This window comes from Electrona antarctica (genome assembly GCF_951216825.1).
Source record: "Electrona antarctica genome assembly, chromosome: 15".
In the NCBI taxonomy this organism is placed as follows: Eukaryota; Metazoa; Chordata; class Actinopteri; order Myctophiformes; family Myctophidae; genus Electrona; species Electrona antarctica.
In genome coordinates this window covers 29,285,486-29,311,153 of record NC_136796.1, presented here as the reverse complement: position 1 = coordinate 29,311,153, position 25,668 = coordinate 29,285,486, and the positions used below count along the sequence as shown (strand labels likewise).

Below are 25,668 nucleotides of genomic sequence, written 5' to 3'. Positions count from 1 at the left end.
TATATGATGATGATTGATTCCTTACTTTTACAGTTTACATAAACAACGACAATAAATTACATAATACATGAATACTAAACTAACTAATACACCAAAGATTCTTATGCGTTTTTTGATGATGATTTTACCGTTTTTGTAGAGTATATAGTGTATATTTGTACGTCTCTAAATGTTCTGATGAATTGCAACCCTGTTCGTAAACAATTAAGTGTAATGCTCATGGTGTCGTCCACAGTAACAGTTTTAGTATTGAGTTGTGCTTTCGTTTGAAATGTACCTATTCTGCATACTGTTAATCAATCAATCAATCAACCAGACAGTGGCCTTGTGGTTAGAGTGTCCGCCATGAAACTGGGAGGTCGGGGGTTTGATCCCCGGCCGGGTCATACCAAAGACTGTAAAAATGGGACCCAATGCCTCCCTGCTTGGCACTCAGCATCAATCGGTTGGATTGGGGGTCAAATCAACTAATGATTCCCGAGCGTGGCGCACGCTGCGGCTCACGCTGCGGCTCACGCTGCGGCTCACGCTGCGGCTCACGCTGCGGCTCACACTGCGGCTCACGCTGCAGCTCACGCTGCAGCTCACGCTGCGGCTCACCGCTCCAAGAGATGGGTCAAATGCAGAGAACAAATTTCACTGTGGTAACGTGTGTGACTAATCGTACGACTTTGACTTCAATCAATCAATACAGCGTCACTGTCAGTCTATCCAAAACTGTTACTTCTCAGGAAAAATGTAATAAAAATAAAGAGAATAAAATGACCTGTGTTTAGTCACAAGCTCTTCTTAATACTTTCCATTGGTTAAATATTTATGAAACCCACACGCACAATTATAAAAAAAAAAAAAAAAAACAGCGGAAATAGCTGAGCTTGTATTATTGCTTTGTATTATATTTGCTACCTTTGTGCAACACTGTTGCATGACAAAGTAGGGTATTGATTTATGAAAAAGAAAAACATCAAAAGTTGAGATCCAAGGTTTCTGCCCGACAGCAGTGATAATATAATAAGTCTGTGCTTACAAACACATTAATGTGGTGCATAAAGACAAATGCTGCTATTTGCAAGCAAAATTTGCAAGCAAATCTACAATTTAAAATTGTGAATAAAGAATCAAAACACATTCTGTATTCATATTAGCAGTATAACCTACAGTATATGAGCAGTGTTTTGCTTTAGTGACCATTCTGTTGTCTACTACCGGTATATGCTGCCCAACATGCAATGAGACTTTCTGACCACACTGTGGCGGTAAAAGCATGATGTTCACGTGAGCAACAAAGCCTTTCCCTTGGTGGAGTCCAAGTTTCTTTCAAAGCCACACTCAGCAATGCAACCAAACACAGCATGCCTTTAGATTATGGACGTGCACTCAGGTCAGAATCTGTGCTATCTCTCGGAGCCATTCCCAGGAATCTAAGGTTTCGGAACGCTTCACTGCACTTCCTCTGAATGTGACTTCTGGAATGTGCCTTTGTCAAACATTATTTCATGGCAACTTACTGATAATGTGTCTGTCATGAGAGGAAATTAGTTTTAAAGCAGGGGCCTCTGGGTGTGTCGTCCATGCGATGCACAAACTAAATGGAGACAAGTTTGGTAATGATGTGACTGTTTTGGTTTACATCCAGAGTTTGTGTGTGTGTGTGTGTGTGTGTGTGTGTGTGTGTGTGTGTGTGTGCGTGCGTGCGTGCGTGCGTGCGTGCGTGCGTGCATGCGTGTGTGCAGGCCTACAGTATTAGGGCCAAATTTCCCCACAAGTACAGGAGAATTTGAGAAATAAGACAAAAGTTTTGGCTTCAAAAGTATAGTAATATTATACAAACGTGTGTGTGTGTGTGTGTGTGTGTGTGTGTGTGTGTGTGTGTGTGTGTGTGTGTGTGTGTGTGTGTGTGTGTGTGTGTGTGTGTGTGTGTGTCCTCCCTCTCTCTCTCTCTCTCTCTCTCTCTCTCTCTCTCTCTCTCTCTCTCTCTCTCTACCCCTTTCTCCTCTCCCCATCCCGCACAAAACGTGAAAAACAGCAGGGTAACAGCATCCAGATGGTGGGAGGAAACAAGTGGCCATGCAGCATGGAGCTCACCATGCAGCATGGAGCTCAGTGGCCATGCAGCATGGAGCTCAGTGGCCATGCAGCATGGAGCTCAGCGGCCATGCAGCATGGAGCTCAGCATGCAGCATAGAGCTCAGCGGCCATGCAGCATGGAGCTCAGCATGCAGCATAGAGCTCAGTGGCCATGCAGCATGGAGCTCAGCATGCAGCATAGAGAGAGCTCAGTGGCCATGCAGCATGGAGCTCAGTGGCCATGCAGCATGGAGCTCAGTGGCCATGCAGCATGGAGCTCAGTGGCCATGCAGCATGGAGCTCAGTGGCCATGCAGCATGGAGCTCAGCCAAACAGCGGGCAATCAGACCTCCACCACCACCAGGCCTGTATGGTGAGAAACCTGCCAAATCCCGCCGGACCCACGGGGTACAGAGAGACACACACACACACACACACACACACACACACACACACACACACACACACACACACACACACACACACACACACACACACACACACACACACACACACACACACACACACACACACACACATACACACTCCACCGAGGTCCCCTTGACTGCCCGCAGAGAGCCAATAAACCCGCGACTTTAGCACACAAACGTATTTGTCTAGTCTCTGTTCCCTGGGCCCATGTCCATAAACACTTCTTAGACCGGGTTGTTGTGGGCAGTGGTGGAATGTATAACAAAAGTACATTCACTCATACTGTACTCAAGTACAATTTGCAGGTACTTTTACTTGTCTCGTGAAGGCTATCTATTTCTAACTATATACATGCAGCTTTTGTCCCCACACGTCTCAATATTTGCCATTGACACTGAAAGGAGAAATTAGGTCAGATGTCTGCCAAATATGACGTAAATTTGTGGCAACACAAACATTAAATGCCATTGACAATGAAGGGAAAATGTACGTCATATGTAGACGAGCAAATCGGCTAACCAATCACATAAATTCAGTTGTTCATGAGATGATGTATGATGATGTCTAATGATAAGAGCGCCCCTCACTTCACACGGGTGTGGTTTTTTTTTCTTTTCTTTTTTTTAGCTTTAGTTACTTTAGATTATTAGCACAACCCATATAGATTAACCACTATTTTAGTAAAATGAGTGCTTCTTTTTGAGTGGTGTAAACCACTCCTACAACTGGCTTTGTTAGTTTACGTGTCTGTTCGTACCAAAAAATTAGCATGGTTGCTATGGTCACCCAGTTCACACGGGTGTGATTTCATTACGTCAGACATTACGTCAGACCACAGTTGATTTATCTATATAAGACCTTACACCACTCAGTTCACACGGGTGTGATTTTTTACTTTTGTACTACTATTTTTATATTGTGGTATGTATTGCTAAGCTTTTAGAATCTGAGTTGTTGTGGGAGCGTGTTCAATGCTGCAGTGTCTTGATGTTATTTGTCTTTGTCACTGCGTTGTGTTTTCATTCTTGTCTTGCATAGCTTTGGGTGCTGAAGTTTTCCGCATCTGAACCACATCAATGTGCAGCATGGTTTGAATGAGTCGAAATGTGATCAAATTATCGGGTTATTGCCATGGGGAATACTGTACGGATTGTATACTGTCAACTGAAGAGACAAGTGTGGAGTGGTTTGATGGCATCTTTGAAACGAGTTAATAAAGTTGTCACAGATTTTTATTGTTCACGCACGCACACACACACACACACTTACCAATATAATGTCCCTTGCCCTCTCGAAATGGGGGTCCGATGGGCCCTTTCATCATGGGCTGCATGTACTTCATTTGGGGCATAGGGGGGTAGCCTCCGGCCAAAGCACGCCCCCCCAGCATCAGCAGCAAGCAGACAGGTGCCAACAGCATGGTCACTATCCTCCCAGGCTCCAGGCGTCACACACACGTACAACTAGACCAAGGACAGAGAAAAGAGCAAGAGCAGATGTTTAGAATGGCGATTCCCAACCTCTGAGCCGGGGCCCCAAGTGGGCCACAAAATAATTGTCATTACGGTTATAATATTGTTGATAATATGGTATTAATATTAAATGCTTTCGAGATCTTAGAGTGGGCTCTGATCCAGTCATCCAGAAGAGGTTTAGAAGAACTGTACACAGAGCAAGGTATTTCATGTCAAAACGTCACTTGTTGTATTCGCAGACATGTGTAACATAAATGGTAAATGGTGCATATATGGCACATTTATCCAGATTGCTTTACGAAGTGCATATCATTCACACACATATTCACACACTGATGTGCGGAGGATTACATGCAAGGCACCAACTTGCTGGGTTGGTGCCTTGCACACACAGGAGCGTGCAGAGTGTTAGAGAGGCAGGGGCTGAAATCCCGTATGAGGGCACATTTGGCCCAAAATAGCAACAAAATAGCAGATCTACAAGCTCACAACGCGCCGCGCTGCGACGCGTTGAGAGCTTGTAGATCAGCTATTTTTGGGGCTCAACCCTGCCATCTTTATCTACTGGAGATGCGGTTGTACGACATGGATTTCGAAACAAATTAGTTCAATGCAAAATGCTGCGTTGAAGTTCAGGAGACTTCGGAAAAAAAAACAATTCTCCTGAATGCAATGGTCCATTCATTCATACATTGGGAGTTGAAGCGTCGAACAGTCGACGCCAGCATCCTCACTTCCCACATTCACACACCAATGGTGGCAACCACTGGAGGCAATGCAGGGTTCAGTGTCTTGCCCAAGGACAGGAGGAGCCGGGATTCAGTGTTTCACATCGGACTCAGACAACATAATGCCTATACCGATATACAGTATAGGCAACAGGCAAGTAGCCAGGCCTACAGTATATAGCCAAGGCTCAAATACCAATGATATGCTGGCGTGGGCTTGGTCGGGTCACGGTTTGACCCTGGCTAGCTGTCAGAAAGTGTGACAGGCGGACATGTTGACTTTAATTTACTGCAGGAAGAAGTGATCACTTCATCCTCATGTTACCACTGCCAAATATTTACACAACCCTGGTCAGGTGCAAGCAGGAAGCCACTGGAGGATGGCGTGCGTCTGTGTCTCTGTGGTACGTGTGTGTACGTGTGTGTGTGTGTGTGTGTGTGTGTGTGTGTGTGTGTGTGTGTGTGTGTGTGTGTGTGTGTGTGTGTGTGTGTGTGTGCGTGCGACCATGCGTGCGTGCGTGCGTGCGTGCGTGCGTGCGTGCGTGCGTGCGTGCGTGTGTGCGCATGCACGTGCGCACACATGTACATACGACGTATGTGTCTATATCAGTGTATAGGGGTGCAACCCCTGAGATGATGTGGGAAAGTGGACACAATTTCCTCTTCAACCCCACAGTAACTGCACGGTAAAATCCTCAGTGTCAATATACCGTACAAATGGAACCAAATGGACCCATTTGTGTACTCTTCGGTGTTAAATTAACATGAATGATTTTACTGTGTGAACTGCTGTCTATTCGCCGGCATTTTGGGATGATGACAGTCAGGAGCTCCCTTGGGATAATAACGTGACGCAAAATGTGATCCTGGGCATAACCTGCTCACTTTTAAAACAGCAACAATATCACATACTTACATCACGCAGGGAGGGGAAGGCAGTAACTTATGCACTGTTTCGAAAGGGCAAGTGATTCCTTTCACCGCCTTGGTGACAGATTTACATAAACCAACATTCAAGGCCAGTGCAGTCTGTGAAAGGACCTGCACTTTTCAACCTACCTTCATAAAATCAGTCCTCACTAATGATCTCATAGGAGGGCTGTGGGCAGGTCAGAAATCCGTCCACCAGTGACATCATCGATGGGGAATCCAAGCAAATAGAAACTGCAGGCTTTCTATTCCTGAAAAGTTGCAATGCGAAAATGGAAGCCATCGTTCTCACGATAATACAAATCTAAATATATATTTTTGTAAATCTTGTTTAAAAAGAAATCTGCCTAGTAACGATGATGTCACTGGTATACGGGTTTCTGAACTGCCCACAGCCCTCCTATGAGACACAGACTGAGTAGAATTTGTTTTGTATTTTAGCTTGAACATTAGTGAGGACAGAACTGAGACCCAACAAAGACAGAAAGTGTAACAACGCATATTGGCTACTGAACTCATCCAGCAGGGACGTGCAGAGTGTGTCAGAGGGGGCTGAACTCCTGTAAGAGGGCACTAAAAATAGCAAAAATAGCAGATCTACAAGCTCTCAACGTGTCGCAGCGCGACACGTTGAGAGCTTGTAGAAAACGTTCGCTCTGAAAGAATATATATTCAAACATTTGCGCCACATTTTCACGATTTTTCAAAAATAGCAGATCTACAAGGCAAGCTCGTCCTGCTATTTTTCAACAGCTAAAGTACGACATAATGATAAAAACACACAAAAGGGGTTCCCGCCCAAAATTAATGCATCCCATTTTGGCCTTATTGCACCCACACTGGGCGAGACCTAGTCGCTTGAGTGTCTAAACGGAAGTACTGGAATTTGGTGGAAGTACTGCCCAAGGAAGTTACGCTGAGGCTTTGCAGATCTTTCTACATTCCCCGTGAATGGAATGTAAAACTGAGACTTTTTTTTAACTGTCCTTTTGGGTAGAAAAAGACAGTTTCCAGGGGAAGTACACACGACGGAAGTCCTGCTCTGCATTAGGTCCTTCCTAACAAGGGCTTTTCTCCTCTGAGAAGAGAAAAGGCTGGGAACGACAACCCATATAGCAACCTCACTGTGATAATCCCAGGGCTGCTCTTCTTCTATTTCCTCTCCTAAATCAATGGTTCCCAAACCTTTTCATGTTAAGTACCCCCAAATTGACACTAATTATCCCTCGGAACCCCATTTGAAAAGACATGCCAGGGACCCAATTCAAGGACCCCCCAGTTTGACATGCATTAGTCTACGGACCCCCATTTAATGGCATTTCTATCTCTGGGACCCCAATTTATATTGTAAAACCAATGTTAATCTAACTCTGAGAGTGTACACATGGAACCAAATGGACCCGTTAGGGTCTATTTGGTTCCATGTGTACACTCTCAGAGTTACAGACCCATAAGGGTCCATTTGGTTACAAACTATCATTTAGCTGGGGACCCCCTGGAACTCCCTCAAGGATCCCTGGGGGTTCCCGGACCCCACTTTTGGAACCACTGTCCTAAATGACACAAAAGTAACATCCCACATCCTCTGTCCTGATAAACCACCTCTCTCTCTTACTCCTGACTCCTGCACTGTAGCCTCACACAACAACCCTTATGCTTTCTTCTCCATCTATTAGCTTTCCACTTTGTTCTGAACAATGGCAGAACCTGTGTTTTTCACATGAGGTTAGTGGTACCAAGGCGGTGTGAATTACACTATTGTGCCGTGTAATGTTTTTTATTATTGTTAGTTCTGGAAGACATTGGGCTGGTTTTGTCCAGTCATAACTCAGATGTTAATATCAGAGCCGTGCCGCTAGGCCTGCCTGTCCCGTTAAGTCCTCACCGAGCTGGCTTTGGCTTCAGATACTAAGTGCACAGTTCAGTTGGAAGCAATTTTTAATGTGGCGCTACCAAAGTACCAATACAAAAAAGTATTCCGACTTTTATTGTTTAAAAAGTGCCAGTAGCAGGGAGTACATCGGGAGGCCTGGACTCGCAAATATACCGGTAGCCCAAAAGTAAAGGTGTTGCTGTTTGCCACCATGTAGTGTGTTGAGACTGGGTCTGTTTAACAGCTCCTCTCGTGCCGTCATCTGAGGTTGTTTTGTACTAGCGAGCACATAGTTCAGCGGTCAAATTCTTGCTTAACAGCCATTTACCGATGTGTTTTCAAAGCCCCAAGCAAGTTTTTCTGTAATTAGTCATGTGACTCATGTCTACATGCGTATACGTATGTGTCTGCGCGCGCGTGTGTGTGTGTCCATGCTTTGTGCTCCTGTGCGTCTGTGTAATCTGTGTCAGCACCTAAGAAAAGCCCTCACACTACATAGAGCCAAATCATAATGAAGGAAAAACATATGAAAACGCGACAGTTAAAGACGCTGGGTGGGGGGGGGGGATAAAGGGATATGGAGACAGCATGGCCGAGAGAGCGGAGAGACAGGGAGAGGGATTGAGCAGCGCTGGTAGCCCAGAATTTGGTTGTTTGGCCGACTGGCTGACTGGCTGGCAGGGAAGCTGGTCTGTGGGTCTGTGGTTTTGTGGTAGGGGTAATTTACATGGCTGTTCTTGGTGCCCACCATCCTGTACTAGGCGTCAAGCCCTCTCTCCAATGGACTGGGGGCGACACGCACGCACGCACGCACGCACGCACGCACGCACGCACGCACACAAATACAGATGCAGTGCATATACACAGGGATCAGACAAGTTTGCAGACCACCACACAATCTGTTTATCAAATGTTTTTGTTGAAAAGTTCTGCAGACGCAGTTAAAATGTCTCACGCAAACCCTACTGGTCAGGCCACCGTGGCTCAGACAAGCACGCATGCGCGTGCGCACGTACGCCTGCGCGAGTGCGCGCGCGCACACACACACACACACACACACACACACACACACACAAATTATAACTTCTTGTGAGTGAACACGCATACTCCTGCTAAGTGGTTATACAGGGTGTCTTAAAAATACCCAAAGAGTTTAACTTCCCCTCATTTTCACGTGATACCGGGCCATTCAAAACAAACCATAACATAACTGAAATGTGAAGGGAGAGAGGGGCTAGTGAAGGAATCAAAGCCTTCTCCTAAGCCTTTAAACATGAGCGGCATCCAAAGTTACTGCCGAAGAAGAAAAATAACTCGTTTGGCAGACTGGTGACACTTTATATAAACCAGATTTAAGAGGAAAAAAATAACCACTGTGGACTAGACATTACAGTAACAGCTCCAGAAATACGAAACAGAACAGAAAATTGTTTTTAGCGAGAAAGAGGATATTATGGCGGCTGATCTACGGGGCTAAGGGACCCCGCCAGGCTGCGCATGCCGTCGTTTGTCTGATGTGCCTACTTCAACACAGCTGTCAAATATTGCAGAACATATACTGTACGCAACCCACACCTCGGACACAAAGACACATGCTGGCGAAACATGCCTGTTACAATAAAGTTTATTTCAACGGGCATTTTGTGCTGGCTTGTCTACATTTGTTAAATGAACGTAGACAAGCCTCAGACGTTCTATCTCTAAACCACCTGGTTAACCTGAGTTTTGAGACAAAAACCTGTCATTTGCAGTAGTATGCCTTTCTCTGACGTTTTGCTGGAGCAGAGATGCTAAGCGGAGCAGCTATAGAGCGTCGCAGTCCCGCCTCCTACCCTGGACCAGGAAATGAAACCCAATGCATTATTCTCATAGACATTTCTTAAAGTATTTATTTAAAGACGGTTACGCCGCGGACAAAGCCAACTCGAGTCGTGACAACTCATGACAACACAAACAATATTTTGGATCAAACAAATAATTAGAAAGAAGAAAAAAACGGCAGGTTACAACACTTTTTTTGTTGTTTTTCTTCTTTGTAATTATTTGTTTGGTCCAAAATATTGTTTGTGTTGTCATGAGTTGTCACGACTCGAGTTGGCTTTGTCCGCGGCGTAACCGTCTTTAAATAAATACTTTAAGAAATGTCTATGAGAATAATGCATTGGATTTCATTTCCTGGTCCAGGGTAGGAGGCGGGACTGCGACGCTCTATAGGGCTCCGGCAGCCAATTAAGGCGGACTTCTGTGGCCTCCAAACCAAAGCCCAACTCACCAGCAGCTCAAGTGGCCTGCATGTCTGCCCAGAACGGCGGGAGAAGCAGGAGAAGAAGAAGAAGAGACACATACTGTACGCGCGAGCCAAGCAGACACTTACCTAAGTGCTCCGTCTGTCCTCTAATGAAATCAGCAGTGCTTTGCCTTTGGGGAAGCAAGGTGGAAGGTACAGTACGCTCTGTCTAGAGGCTTCCCTATACGTGGCATGGACTGTACTGCAATGCATGGTTCCCCCAAATCGACACTCATTAGTCCGCCAACCCCCAATTGAAAATAATATTCCCCCATAAGAGAAGATTTGTATGGCTCTAGCAGTGATTCTCAACCCGTTTAATTTCAAGGACCCCCCAGGTTGACATGCATATTAGTCTACAGACCCCCATTTAATGGTCCCCAATTTATATTGTACAATCAATGTTAATTTAACTCTGAGAGTGTACAAATTAGGGTCCAAATGGACGGGTCCATTTGGTTCCATAAGGGTCCATTTGGTTCCAAACTATCATTTAGCATGGGGACCCCCTGGAACTCTCTCAAGGACCCCTGGTGGTCCCCGGACCCCACTTTGGGAACCAATACTGTACTGTACTGTACTGTACTGTACTGTACTGTACTGTACTGTACTGTACTGTACTGTACTGTACTGTACTGTACTGTACTGTACTGTACTGTGAGGAGGTACACTGGCCTCTAGGGAATCAGACATTTCCCGGTTTAATCCCCAGCACTCCCTGGCGTTGTATCGAAGTGTCCTTGAGCAAGGCACTGAACTGCACTCGACACAAGGGTGGTTTCTTGCACGGCTGCCTCCAACGTCGGTGCGTGAATGTGTGTGTGAACGCAGATTGTAAAGTGCTTTGGATAAAGGGGCTATAATGCAGGCCACTTACAGTACACAGCCAGGGTCTATCAGGCATTTCCTCGACACGAGGAGCTGACTGTGAAGTTGGGCGTGGGGATACTGTGTCGTGGAGGGAGGAGGAGGAGGAGATGGGTTGCTGTTAGTGGCCATTTGAGCAGCTGCTTGAGTGGAGGACATCAACACCCGACCACGATACACCGTATAATGCCAGGTTGGTCTTTTATGAAAACACCAAGGTCGTGATTGTACTTTCGGTCACAACCGCGCAGTTGGTTACCCTACACAAGCCACAACCGCCCATTATGGCCGATACATCCAATTCGAATCTCAACCGCAACCATAACCAATACTCTTGCTATTGCTATAACCGTTGCCTGAACCCACGGTGGTTCTGCGCAGCTCCTATTCAACCACAGTGACGTCCCTTTGTCCCTTAGACAAGCAAACCTTTTGAAACTTCAAACTCTCTCGAGCCATTGACTATTCACACGGTGGCCGTTTTACACTCCTGTCATATTTTGGCAGCGAGAAACCTCCCTGCATGATGTCAGTGCAAAATGGCTACTGTGTGAATATGGACAATTCATTGTCTGCCACCAAGGATGAGGAAGGGGTACAACCTACACAGACTTCTATCCATAACATACCTGTGGTCTTGGGAGACATGTTGATGATGCAGCCTGTGGTCTACTCTAGACATGCCAGTGTTATGTCATTTTCCACACTGGCATAGAAAACACGTGCAGCTGCAAACTTTAATTCTCAAAAAAAAAAATACACCGCCCAACAACGTGTATTGCTAAAACATCTGTTCCTGACGACATACACACTATTGAACATGGACCTGTATGTGTGCTTTGTCCTGTACGCATGTTTAAGAAAGAGAGAGTGAGTGAGAGAGAGAGAGAGAGGGGGGGGGGGGGGGGGGTCACAGAGAGAGATTGATGGAGGGAGGGTCAGAGGGAGAAATTGAGAGTATAGCGTTCAAGTGAAGACTGGCGGCTGGAGGCACACAGCGCTTATTGAGTCTGAGGGCGTGAGTATGTGTGAGGGCGGGGAGAGGAAATTGAGCGTGCAGGATTTTATTTGGACAATCACCTTTCTCTGAATGAGGTAATCCCTCTCGCGCGGAGCCCTGAGTGGCACCCCTGCCGTGAACACCCTTCCGGTGCAGCGCAGAGTAGCACTTGGTTCGCGGCCTCCACGGCCTGCGGTGGCTTTGAACTGCACACCGAATTACTCAGCGCCAGTTTGGGTAAACAATCACTTGCTGATGACCACATAGCTCCTGGGCGAACAGTGTGTCTATTCAAGGTGCAGCTATGTGTGAAGTGTGTATGCGCATATGAGGGCATGTGAGAGTACATTTATGTGTGCTTAACCATTTAGACCTGAGGACGATTCTACAAATGTCTTCTAAATCCTGACAGTTTTCTGAAAACATGTTTCTATGTCAGTGGTGCTCAACCTTTTTCACATCAAGGATCCCCAGAATTATCTGTATTTGGTATCTGAAAATATGTAGTTCCAGCCAGGGACCCCGCCCTGCAGAAGCAAAGATTTGAGTTAAAAACGTTCACTCTGAAAGAACATTTGAGCGCGTCTATACGGCATATGGTGTAAATGGCACATTGACGGTCACGCCGTTAGCTAGTCAACGAGTGGAAAGCGTAATGAAGCATTGAATCAGTGCTACTCAAAGTGGGGTACAGGGATCCCCTCCCAGGGGTCCTTGATGGGGTACAGGGATCCCCTCCCAGGGGTCCTTGATGGGGTACAGGGATCCCCTCCCAGGGGTCCTTGATGGGGGTTGCCAGTAATATTGTTGTTTTTTTTTAATCATTTTCAACAATACAAGTGTTCTCTGATGGGGGTCCCTTCCCTGGCACACAGACTTTAACTGGCGGTCCACATCCAAATTATATCAAATTGAGAGTCCTTGACATGAAAAGGTTTGAGAACCACTGTGTTAAATTGCCGCCTCTCTCTCTCTCTCTCTCTCTCTCTCTCTCTCTCTCTCTACTGGCCCTTTGGCGTGCGACCACAAAAGAGGTCCTGTACTCTCCCCGGCTTCTCTCCTGTTGGTTCCATGCATGCTTAACGGAGTCATTAGAAATAAATTGTCCATTTAACGTTGTCAGGGACCCGCCGAGGTGTGACGGCAGCTGTTTACACTTCCACTGACGACACGCTGGTGCACGTATACGTATTCCGTACATGCACGCTCAGGGGCCATACATCAGTCAGACACAGTCCACTAATATGTCCATATGTGACACAAACACACACCCTGCTCCCTTGCATTCTTTCACATTTTCCAGGCTCTATTCAACCTCTAAGGCTTACTAGTGTAATGTAAGTACTAGTGTTACTGTTACTGTGTGTGTGTGTGTGTGTGTGTGTGTGTGCCTGCGTGCGTGTGTGCGTGCGTGCGTGCGTGCGTGCGTGCGTGCGTGCGTGCGTGCGTGCGTGCGTGCGTGCGTGCGTGCGTGCGTGCGTGCGTGCGTGCGCACAAATGCTGATTTTCACCTTTATTTACCTTATCCGTTATTTCATAAGTGGAAAATGACTTATACTGGATCTCTTGTCCACTAGTCCCATATAACATTTTAGTCTAGTTTTGTTGACGAAATTGTCAATATATTTAGTCTTAGTTTAAGTCATCATAGCTTAGTTTTCATTTAGTTTCCATTTAGTTTTCGTCAGTGAAAAAAGGTAGTCGACGAAAAAATTTCGCCCTAGTATTAGTCGACGAAATCAACGCTGACTGATAGCCAATATCATCCATCTTCCTGTGTCTCCCCAGACCGAGGTGAGGAGATGATGTACGAACAACCCCATGCTAATGCATCCCCTGCACTCTGGCCGATTCTTCCTTCTGCCTGCTCAACTGTCTGATCCGTCTTGGGAAGTGAAAGTAATCCCTCCGATGACAGCATGACTGATTGGGCTGACTCTCCTGGCTCTCACGTGTATCTGTGTCACTGGGGCTTGAGGCAAAGCGGGTATTATTAGGAGAGGGCGATCAAAACAAACAAGCAAAGAAAGTAGAGTGAACCCAGCAGGAATCATGGTGAAACTGAATCAAATAATGTTGTTGCTAGTCCTGGGGGAAAAACGAGCGATACTGAATGAAGGACTGAGTCATGATGGTGATATTAGTGAAGACACATTAGGGCAGAAAAGTTGATTATTTATTTTCTCAGCGATTGGACTAAACTGTTAGGAAGGGACAAGAGATCCAGTATAAGTCATTTTACACTTGGTTGCATGCTGAAAATAGCAGATCTACAAGCTCGCGACGCGTTGTGGGCTTGTAGATCGGCTATTTTCAGCAAGTGTAAAAACAGTCATTACGACGGCATCAAGGCCCGTCGACTAAATCAACTGTAGATTTAGTCGACTAAAATCTTATGATATTTAGACTAAAACTAGACTAACACTAAAAAAGGGACAAAAATGTGACTAAAACTAAATGAAAACTATAAGACTATGACTAAAACTAAAATCGAAATTTGCTGCCAAAAACAACACTGTAGAAGACAAAGGAACCGGAGGAACCACAATGGTGTGTGAGCGAGAGGAAAGGGAAGCGTTGTGGGGATAATGTCAAATATATACATATACGGATCCACCAATAGACCCAGCAGACAGCCAGAGTGTTCAAATCTGGATGACTTCATTCAGGGAGGAACACGTAATACCAATGGGGCACTGATCTGAGTGCAGAAGCAGACACACTGAGAAGTGAGATGGGGTATAATGGATTGTGCATGCGTACCTCTAGTCCTCTACAACTGTACCTGTGTGTGTGTGTGTGTGTGTGTGTGTGTGTGTGTGTGTGTGTGTGTGTGTGTGTGTGTGTGTGTGTGTGTGTGTGTGTGTGTGTGTGTGTGTGTCAAACTAAGGCTAATTAGACACAGAGCTATTAACCTATAGGACCTCACACATGTACAGCAGAAGGGACGCCCTCACACCCACACGGCTCAGACCAAGGGGCCTCACTCATTCTTTAGGCCCCCCGAGCAGGAACAATTTAGGGGCCAATGAAAGGGCATTCATTACAACAGTCTGGGCCCCCGTACTGCAATTCCGACCAAATGGCCACTTCCCCTGTCTCTCCTCCATGCAGTCTCGAGTGAGACAGAAGAAATAAAAGAGAGACAGATTGTGTGAGACGGGGAGAGAGAGAGAGAGAGAGAGAGAGAGAGAGAGAGAGAGAGAGAGATTGAAAGATATAGGTCTGTGAAACACTCTGCGACAGACCTCTCCTCCTGACCTGCCAAGTTCACAGAAGCTAAGGAAGAGAGAGAGGGAGAGAGAGAGAGAGAGAGAGAGAGAGGGAGAGAGAGAAGGTATAGTGCTCACTCACTCAGACGCAGAGGTCTATACCTTTCCACCTGACCTGTCGGTGCACCTAAACCCAATATGACAAGCTGAAAAAGGGGGAAAAAAGAAAAGAAAAAGAAAATAACGAGCACATGAAGACCAATCGGCTTCCATCTATTTTCCGCAAGCGATATATCCTCTGTTTCTCAATGAAGCGAGACGTGCTCCAATAAAGGTATACAACCATTCACTCTGAAGCCGTGACATACTATCAGCGGCTCAACACAAGCGTGGAAGTGCAGCGCTAGAGTGGGAACATAATACGAGGGTAGAGATTTATATGGATTATTAGAATAATAATTTCACAGAGGCCAGAGAGCGTGAGTTATTATTGGCCCGGGGTCAGGAGTTCAGAACAGCGCGGCCGGGACCCTCTTCTGTCCAACAGGAACACTTCTACACAGACACTTTTAGTAATCTAATCCCCCCCCCCCCCCCTGTAAATCAGACGGATCACCCCTTCTCCCACTGCCCTGTAGGTCTCCACTGGCAAACCCGCACTCTATTCTCTCCTTCCTAAGCCCTCTCTTTCTCTCTGTGCACAGCACATTTCTGGTGTGAATGCTCTTATTGTGCGCTGCCAAGACCTGACCAAGCCTGGCCCTTTTCTCTCTCTCTCTCTCTCTCTCTCTCCCCCGTTCCCGGTGTTTGTAAAGCCCACAAGTACTGACACATTACTCAAGTCTCTCTAATTCTCTCCATTTAACACGATGCAAAAGGAGGATTTGGAGGGGGGGACGAGAGAGACGGGGGTCGAGCAGTGGATGAGAGAGGCATGCCTGCAGTAGACCGGGAGGAAAGAAACATGTGGGCTTATAGAGATGTAACGTAACCTAAGTAGCATGCATTTACTCAAGTATACTGTACTTTAGACCTGAGGCCCATTCTTAAAAAATGTTTTCGAAAATCCTAAACGTTTTCTGAAAACCCTATGTTTCTATGTCAGTGGTGCTCAACCTTTTTCATGTTCCAGGGACCCCCCAGAAGCAAAGATTTGAGTTAAAAACGTTCACTCTGAAAGAATATATATTCAAAGATTTGCGCCACATTTTCACAATTTCTAAAAAATTGCAGATCTACAAGACAGAGTGCCTATGAGCTTGTAGATCTGCTATTTTTCAATAGCTAAAGTATAAATTAATGCTTAAAATACCAAAAAAGGTTCCCGTCCTAAATGGGTCAAGTACCATTCTGAACTTCACTTCAGTATGTCCATTCTTCAGCCCTTTATACTACTCCACTACATCTCAGAGGCAAATATTGTACTTTTTAATACATTCCCTATAATTATTCGTAAATAGCCAATCTAGCAACATGAAGATTGTATTAATGACATAACATTAATATGTTTTATGTTTCATGGTATTTTTTGTAGTTTTCATTGTGACACCAATAAATAGGAACTTTACGGTAGTTCCTTAATGTCAACAAAGTCCACACTCACAGTCACAACATAGTTCAACAAACCACATGCAACCCAGATTCGGCTCAAACAAGGGATTCAATTAATTTCGCTCCTATATACGCCACTAAAATGAGGAACGCCCTACCAACAGCCATTAAGAAATGTGAATCTCTTGACTCCTCCAAAACCGCTCTCAAAGAGCACCTACGGACGGCTGCAATTCGAAACTGGCAACCATAAAAAAAAGTCCTAGTCCCCCGTCCCCCCCCTTTTTCCCACTTCCTTTTCCCATACATGTCTTTCTCTTTTTTTCCCATTCTTTATATGATGATTTCCTGTCTTTCACATTAGTGTATATCTGTACGTCTTTAAATGTTCTGATGAATTGAAAACGGAGGACCCTGATGCAAACAAGTCTAGCGCTTGTCGGTTTCGTCCTCAAAGTAGCAGTTTTTGTATTGACTTGTGCTCACAGCAGGGACGTGCACACATAGACATCAAAGGGGGCTTCAGCCCCTGCCCTTTTACCCGTCTGTAAAACAACTGCCCTTTCCAGACCACAAATGTAGCATCTACTATATGGTGAAAGAAATGCAAATGCCACTCCTTTCCTTTCCATGCCATACCGGAAGGCAGCATTCAGGAGAATTGCTTTTTGTCCGAAGTCTCCTGAACGTGAACACTGCAGAATTTTGCGTTGAACAAATTTGTTTAGAAATCCATGTCGTACACCGCATCTCCACTAGCTAAGCTAGCTAGGTTGCGCCACAAACATAGCTGATCTACAAGCTCTCAACGCGTCGCAGCGCGACGCGCTGTGAGCTTGTAGATCTGCTATGTTCGCTATTTTTGTCCAAAAGTGCCCTCTTACGGGATTTCAGCCCCTAGCTGCCCCTCTAACACTCTCTGCACGTCTCTGGCTCACAAAATATACCCATTCATTCACATACTGTGAAATCAAAATGTCAATCAATCAATTCCATCGATCCAAGCCAGAACACAATTGAATACTGACCATTCAAATCAACATGGTCTGAAAATGCATGCATGCGGCCAACCCACCCGACCACTTAACACGGAAGACCAACATTTTCAAGTGGGCCCTGATCTAGAAACAGTTGGGGAGCCTTTTGATTGATTGATTGATTTAAATATTTATTAACAGTTTGCAGAATTACAGTACATTTCAAGCACAAACTCAATACAAAGACTGTTAACTGTGAGTGGACGACCCAATTAAGCATTACACTTGTTTACAAGAGGGTCCACCATGTTCAATTCATCAAAACATTTAGAGACGTACAAATAGACACTTCTATATAGTCAAAGAACAGAACAGATCATGAATTCATCATAAAGGAGGTAAAAAGGGAAAAGAAACATATACAGTGAGGGGAAAATGGGGGGGTGGTGGTGGGAGACAGCCGCTGCTGTCTCCCACCACCGTGACCAATGTGGGATGCTGGCTCCTTGTTCTTATACTCTCTGGGTGGGTGGGTGGCTCTCTTGTTGCTAGAATGGGGTTCATGGCAGCATGCTGCTGTAGGCAGGCCCTCACACATACAGGACAGCTAGGGAACACACACAGGATTAAAAATAATAAGAAGAAGAAGAAGAAAAATAAAAAACGATAGAGCTGTGTGGGGAAAATAGATCTCCAAAGCAACCACTGTGGTCAAACTGAGCCATTTCTTATCTTTCCCCCTTTTCCTCTCACTTTTTGTCATTTCTGTCATTTCACACGTCCTCTATACCAGTGCTTCCCAAACTTGCACGTCAAGGACCCCCAAATTGACATTAATCAATCAGCCCGCGGACCCCCATTTGAAAAGATGTGCCAGGGACCCCCCATAAGAGAAGATTTTTTTACCCCACTTTGAGAACCACTGCTCTACACTGTAGCTTCATTCCAGCTAAGTGCTTCACTCGGAGGATGTAATGAATGCAGAAGTATATACGCGCTACTCATCCCAGTTCAGCTCCCCGCTGAAGAGGCGCCCCCCCTGACCAACCCTGTAGGACTAGTGCTCCCTCCCTGTCTGGCTTAGTTCCCTCCAGCCAAAATAAAACGGACATTCTGCTGTGCATAACTGTGGTCTGAGGCTTTAAGAGGTGGCATACCAATTTCCTGTTCCCGTTAATTTTATACCATAGCTTTGTTTGATGTAGGCTCGATCGGCAGCAGGTTTGAACCGGAAACACATGGCTGGCACCTTGTATTTCATGCATTTCCAGTTCAAATCTACCACTGAGCCTATCAAACAAAGCTATACAGTATGGGGAAAATGAAATGGAACCGGAAACGGGTATGCCTTCTGAAAATAACTACAGTTATGCACATGAAGCTGTTGTGTTTGTTGGGATTCCCTTAGTCTTCGCGGTGTTGGGAAGGAACCTGCACCTTTGATGATCAAATTCAGTTTCAGTATTAAGGTGATGAGATATGTGTGTTATATGGACAGAAACAGGGGCGGGCTGTTTCCCAGACCCCTTTTCAGCATTATTTCAACACTTTCACGGCCTGCGGTTCGTCCACAGAACAAGTCTGCTGTGGCGGTAGGCAGGCCCATGTGTGGACGCCTGGACGGAGCACGGGTTTATTTAGGATTCTGTGCTGCGAAATGTTCTGTGACACTGAAATAGAAAGAGGGGAGCAAAACCCAGAACAATCACAAGCCATATTAATTATAGTTCCATTCCTTTCTCCTGGATCGGGGAAAATATTCCCAAGCTGCAGATAGCTGGCGGTGACTTCCAGAGGTGGAGAAGCCACGAGAAATCCTTTTATAGCCCTGTTTCCATCAAAGCAATCTTTTTGACAATCTGTCCAAAAAAAAGAAAAAAGAAAAAAGTAAACCTAAGCTAATTGCTCCGTCACATGTGAACGCTGGAGCAACGACGGAGGAAAGGTTGACGATGCACGTGTGAACGGAGGGAAGGAGAGGGAGAGAGAACCGAGGCACGTTGGAACGGGCCGAGCGGAGAGGAACGGAATGAGATAAGCACCTTATGGCCGCGAATGAGATGGAAGTGCGGCATAAGGCAGGGAAAGGGGGAGAGGGAGTGAGGAGGAGGCATGGAGGGGACATGAAGTCATTATGACAGGCTGTGAGAAAAGTATAGGCAGAGAGATGGAGGGATGGAGAAATGAAAGACGGCAAAAAAAAAGTAAGAGCTTGAGCCCTTGATCTCTGCCTTGACCCACTTCAGATGTGTGGCCCGCCAATCATTTCACACACTTCTTCCACTCACTGCCAAAACAGCCACACACAGACAGACAGGCAGGCAAGCAGGCAGGCAGGCAGGCACGCACGCACACTACGCACCGCGCACACGCACACTACGCACCGCGCACACGCACACACACACACACACACACACACACACACACACACACACACACACACACACACACACACAAGCCAGTTGGCAGCAAAATAGAGCACGGCCTACTTTGCTGTTCAAGAAATGGAGAGAGAATCGAAAGGTATAGAGAGGAGATTATAATTTAATAAGGAGCAGGAAATCTCAGTCAAATCCCCCTGAAGGAGCTGAAATGCCTCCGTGCTGGAGGTTATGGGTCTATGGGCTCTAGCATCTGAATGGGCTTTGATCTGGCACTAGAAGCCAGGCAGACAGCCAGGAGAGCAGACACGTTGGGAGGCATCCTCTAATAATGGTGTACAATTTGTAAAACAGAGCCATGGGCTCTCAGCATGCTTCCATTACTGGCCAGTTGTACAGTTGCAAATATATAGGAATGGGCGATGTTGAAACTCAAACAATAACCTACTTATTTCATTGGTGGATGTTGAGTGCTTAAGATTATGGTGAGAGTAATGAGACTGTCAATGAAGAATCCCCCACGAGAGAGAGAGAGAGAGAGAGAGAGAGAGAGCTTGTAACTTGACTATTTTCAGCCAATGTTTAACTATATATGCTCAGAGTTTTCGGCTATTATATGACATGCCCAGAATGGGGACGCTGTTGATTGTGGTTAAACACCAGCATAATATATAGCTTGCTTTTAAAACAGTTGCAATTAGAACAAGTTTCACCCACAATCTTAACCAACCACGTTATGTCAATAGGTTGCTAACCAAAATGTAGCATAGCTGTGGGTCATAATCATCATACAAAGGAGCACTAGATCCTATAGTCTCTCTCCCAGCCAGGCCTATATGTGCAGTCTGCAGCTTCGGACTGAGCCTGTCACACTTTAGTGGGCTGTGAACTCTCGCACCATATTGCAAGTTTTTTTGGTTCACTGACGGGTCGTGTATCAATGAGAACCATCTCCCTCCCTGGGCCCTATCTTCTACCCAACTCAATGAGAACCATCTCCCTCCCTGGGCCCTATCTTCTACCCAACTCAAGGCGGCGCTGGGCACAATATGTTTTCTATTTGTTATTTAGTTTCAATGTACAGATTGTTATTTCGATAGTATGTTGTTTACACTGATGCTATGGTTATTATTGGTTTACCTGGGCCTCTAGTTTCCTGAGGCCTGTCTCTCTCCACTCTATGTCGCCTACTGTGATTACCTTGCTTATTGTAAGTCGTTCTGGATAAGAGCAATGCAACATGTGCTGAATGCTTAAATTGTAAGTTGAAATAACAAGATATCATAGATTATATCTCTTGGACACGAGGAGACATTTGGCTACAGTGATTCTGTCCTCAATGATTTACAGCCAGTGCGTTTTCACCTCTCATATTCCACGTGATGTTTAAGTGATCAGAGAGCTTTTCCTTCCCCCCACAGTAGCTACATCACATGATTAATGCTACAGTCCAATGCAATTTTCTGCAGAACATTGTTTGCGTCTCCTTCAATCCATTTGGAGGATTGGCAACCAACTTGGAATGTGCTAGATGTAGCTAGATGTAGCTATAGCCAAAAGACCATTTGGAGGATCGGCAACCAACGTAGGTTTGATTACTTCTAAAGCGACTAGTGACGGGACCGCGATGGGCCGTCAAAAACACAATATTTGGTTAGAATTGGAAGCATTGATTTAGACCAAGAGTTATTCACGTTTTAGGATTTTCGATATTGTACACTCTCTGAGTTACAGACCCATAAGGGTCCATTTTGGTTCTTAACCATCTCTCAATTTAGCTAGGGACCCCCTCAAGTACCCCTAGGGGTCCCCGGACCCCAACCAATGCTTTAGATATTGAAAAATAGCTCCAAGCTCATAGTGTGGCACCGCAATGGCCGACGCTCCATATCAGGACAGTTTTTCTCGGAACACTCTCTCCTTGCCTGCGTAAATGAGGTGTCACACTCCAGACCTACACACACACACACACACACACACACACACACACACACACACACACACACACACACACACACACACACACACACACACACACACACACGCGCGCGCAGACCACCAGCATGAAGCATATAGCCTCTCTGACTGTGGTCCTATATAAGCTAAAGACCACCCCACCCATTACTAGGATCAATGCTAGTCTTTATTAGCTGCTGGCTCTGAGCGCTGACTGTGTAAGAGGACCCTGCCAACCCTGGCCTCACACCTCTCAGAACCACCCCGCTCGCACCGGGCTGAGTAAACATGGCTGCGTGTGAGTGAAATGTGCGTGTGTGCATGATGCAAAGACATTCATACCACGCTGCTGCGGCAATGGAAAGGAGTAGTAGTAGTAGGTCCCCGGCCCGGGGCAAGGGGAAATCACTTGTACTGCTTCACCCAACAGATGGCTGCTCAGGTGAGCACACATGCAGGGTTAGGTGCTCAGGGACACTTCCGACGCAGACTGGGTGAGCCGAGGGTTGTAGACCGGCCGGAGACACGCGAGGAAGGGGAGAGATTTGTGAGCGATTGCAGTTACATTTTAATTTGATTGAAAGGAGTATAGGCATTGTTATTGGAGATGAATCAAGAGTGTGTGTGTGGATGATGTTGAAGAGTGAAGACAAGTAACAGAAAGTTACAGAATGGTACAGAACTACATGCCATAGGTCCAACGCAAAGCCGGCCAGAATATACCCTGCCCTGCCAGGTCCAATGCATGGAATACATGTATATACCCTGCCCTGCCAGGTCCAATGCATGGAATACATGTATATACCCTGCCCTGCCAGGTCCAATGCATGGAATACATGTATATACCCTGCCCTGCCAGGTCCAATGCATGGAACACATGTATATACCCTGCCCTGCCAGGTCCAATGCATGTAATACATGTATAAATATACCCTGCCCTGCCAGGTCTAATGCATGTAATACATGTATAAACAATCGCCAGCAGACTACATGCACATGTTCTGGTCCGGCCCTAAGTTGATATTGTTCTGGTCGGCTGTGTTTAACTCACTTGGGGAGGTGTTGGGTGAACCAATTGACCCTCATCCCCTCACTGACCTTTTCGGTATCCCTTCAATCCCTAATGCGTCCAGCTCCACACGTCAACTTGACTTGCCAGGAGGCTTATTCTCCTTACACCCCTCCCCTCCTATGCATAAGAGACGGAATCACCAAATTCTATATTGTATCAAAATTGAAAAGATTATATAGGTTCTCCCTTAACAGTTTCTTGAAGATGTTCCATAAAACCTGGCAACCCTTTCTGGAGCACATTGGCACCCTTAACATAGTGGAAGAACTCAATGACTAAGCCTTTGACAATGACAGAAGACCCCTCCCTCCTCTGTATAAAAAGCACCGCTGTTGCATCAAACGTGAAATAGCACTTGTACTGTGTCTGCATGGTCAAACACGGTGTGCTTGCCTGGTTTGAAATGTGTACCCAAAAGGAAAAAAGAAAAAAAAGCAGCGGTCTGTATTAACTGCAAGGTCTCCACAGGGCCGTAGAATGGCCTGTGGGGGCCTGGGAAGTGGGAACGTGTCCAGTCCGCCATTCGACTTCACAATACCGGGTGTCCAATTTGGCCCGTGTCTTTCACACAGTCGCAGGGTTTCAAGTAAGCATGGCTCTATAAACCCACGCATCCAACCATGCCCACAAAACACTCTCAACACAAAGGAGTCTGGTGACCCCCCCCCCCCCCCCCTCTGTGAATGTGGGTTGTGCGATAAGTTGTGTCACTGGATGAGCATGTCTTTGCAGAATGAAAATCATATATTGTTGAACTAACTGAACAACCAGAGGGATCTTTAGTGTTGTTTGTTTTTTTGTAGGTTTTTCCAATTTAGTCCATTATTCCAATAATATAATAACATTGTGTGTTTCACTGCTCTCTCTCTCTACAGTTGGTAATGCAGGAGGGTGTAGTTGAGCATGTGTCTCCTCCAATACGGTGAGGAGTCGCGTGCAGAGGAACGCACGTTTCCCAACCCAGTTCCACTGACCAATCTGTATAGGAGTCGACACAGAGTGTCCTCCCCGCTCGGCTTCCCACCTGCAAACGCGGCCAATTGCGTTTGTCGGAGAGCATGGCCAAGCCGGAGGCACCGCGGAGGACCCAAACCCCTATAGTCCCCACGGTGGAGGGCAGGAACTTTTTTTTTGTACCCCCGGCACCACCACCCAAGAGCCCGTAGAATAACCAGAGGTTTTAACTTCTGGCTTTCACAAACCAGCCCCTGAAAAATAATAACGCCATCGGCAGCTGGCTAACAGAGGTGCAACATAATCAAAGGGGCTCATTTCCTCGTGGAACGGCACAGTAAGCTATGTCTCACACTTTGGCAACACAATAGCATCGAACTTTCCAAAAAAGAAAAAAGGGAGGGGAAAGAAAATAACTTGGCCCGCTGAACACAGCAAACAGCCAAAATGCTCATTAATACGTCTGAAATCATATTTTGGATTATTTATAGTCATTAGCCGAAGAAAAGTGTTTGATTTTAAACAGAAGACACACACTGGGTGTGCCGTTACACTCTGCACTCTGCTCCGCAGTCATGTTTGTTCAATATCAAGGAAGGAAGGCAGACAGACACGGCCGCTCTGCCAGAAACCCTGTATCTTGTTTCAATCACCACAGTGTGCACGTTTAAAGAAGCGAGGGCAAGACAATCAGCAGCAAGACACCGCATGTCTGCAGCGATGTACAGTTGGGTGCCACCGATATTGTCCCTTATCATTTGACCCATTTAGGCCTGACCTCAAAATTTAAAAAAATCCTTCTAAATCCTCCAGTTTTCTGAAATAAATATTTTCACGATTTTTCAAAAATAGCAGACCTACAAGCTCGTAGCGCGCCACTCGGTGGCGCGCTATGAGCTTGTAGATCTGCTATTTTTCAATAGCTAAATTATAACATAATGTTTAAAACACCAAAAGGGGTTCCCGCCCAAAATGGGTTAACTGTCCTTTTGCGCAGTTCACGCAAACCTCAGCAAAAAGAAAAGGACAATATCGATGGCCTCCAACTGTAGAGCTCCTACATGATGTGATGGTCAATAACTCACCTTCGCTAAAGGTGGCCTTACACTAGCCGATAATCGGACATTTTTGACGCTCGGGGGGTGCCCGACCGATCAAAGCGCGATCGGGATCCGCCCGATCAACATCAAGAATGTTTGATATTTGCTCTGCCCCGCTCCGATTATCCTGTAGTGTGTGGTGCTATCAGATTATCCTGTAGTGTGTGGTGCTATCAGATTATCCTGTAGTGTGTGGTGCTATCAGATTATCCTGTAGTGTGTGGTGCTATCAGATTATCCTGTAGTGTGTGGTGCTATCAGATTATCCTGTAGTGTGTGGTGCTATCAGATTATCCTGTAGTGTGTGGTGCTATCAGATTATCCTGTAGTGTGTGGTGCTATCAGATTATCCTGTAGTGTGTGGTGCTATCAGATTATCCTGTAGTGTGTGGTGCTATCAGATTATCCTGTAGTGTGTGGTGCTATCAGATTAACCTGTAGTGTGTGGTGCTATCAGATTATCTTGTAGTGTGTGGTGCTATCAGATTATCCTGTAGTGTGTGGTGCTATCAGATTATCCTGTAGTGTGTGGTGCTATCAGATTATCCTGTAGTGTGTGGTGCTATCAGATTTCAGATTGAAAAAAATCGGCTAGTGTAAGGCCACCTTAAGACTCATTGGCCTTCTATCCAAGCGTGCTGGGAGAGTCTTTGACTCGTTTATGCCCATATATGGAGATCACCGATGTCATCATGATATTTACTGTACTGTTTGAATGATTTTATGCAGAAATTAACATAGCAAACATCAGGCAAAAACACAGCATAACCCAGATTTTGCCTGATGTTTGCTACGTATGTTCATTT

At 45.8% G+C, this 25,668-nt stretch overlaps 1 protein-coding gene across 1 annotated transcript in view; it reads right to left on the bottom strand.

Moving 5' to 3' along the window:
* The window catches only part of col8a2 (collagen, type VIII, alpha 2), an 80,381-nt gene that overhangs the window by 8,441 nt on the left and 46,272 nt on the right, over nucleotides 1-25,668 (bottom strand). The window contains exon 2 of the mRNA XM_079522265.1: nucleotides 3,769-3,962. Within this exon, the coding sequence (XP_079378391.1) occupies nucleotides 3,769-3,919 (151 nt within the window). The 5' untranslated portion in view covers nucleotides 3,920-3,962. The remainder of the gene's footprint in view (nucleotides 1-3,768; nucleotides 3,963-25,668) is intronic.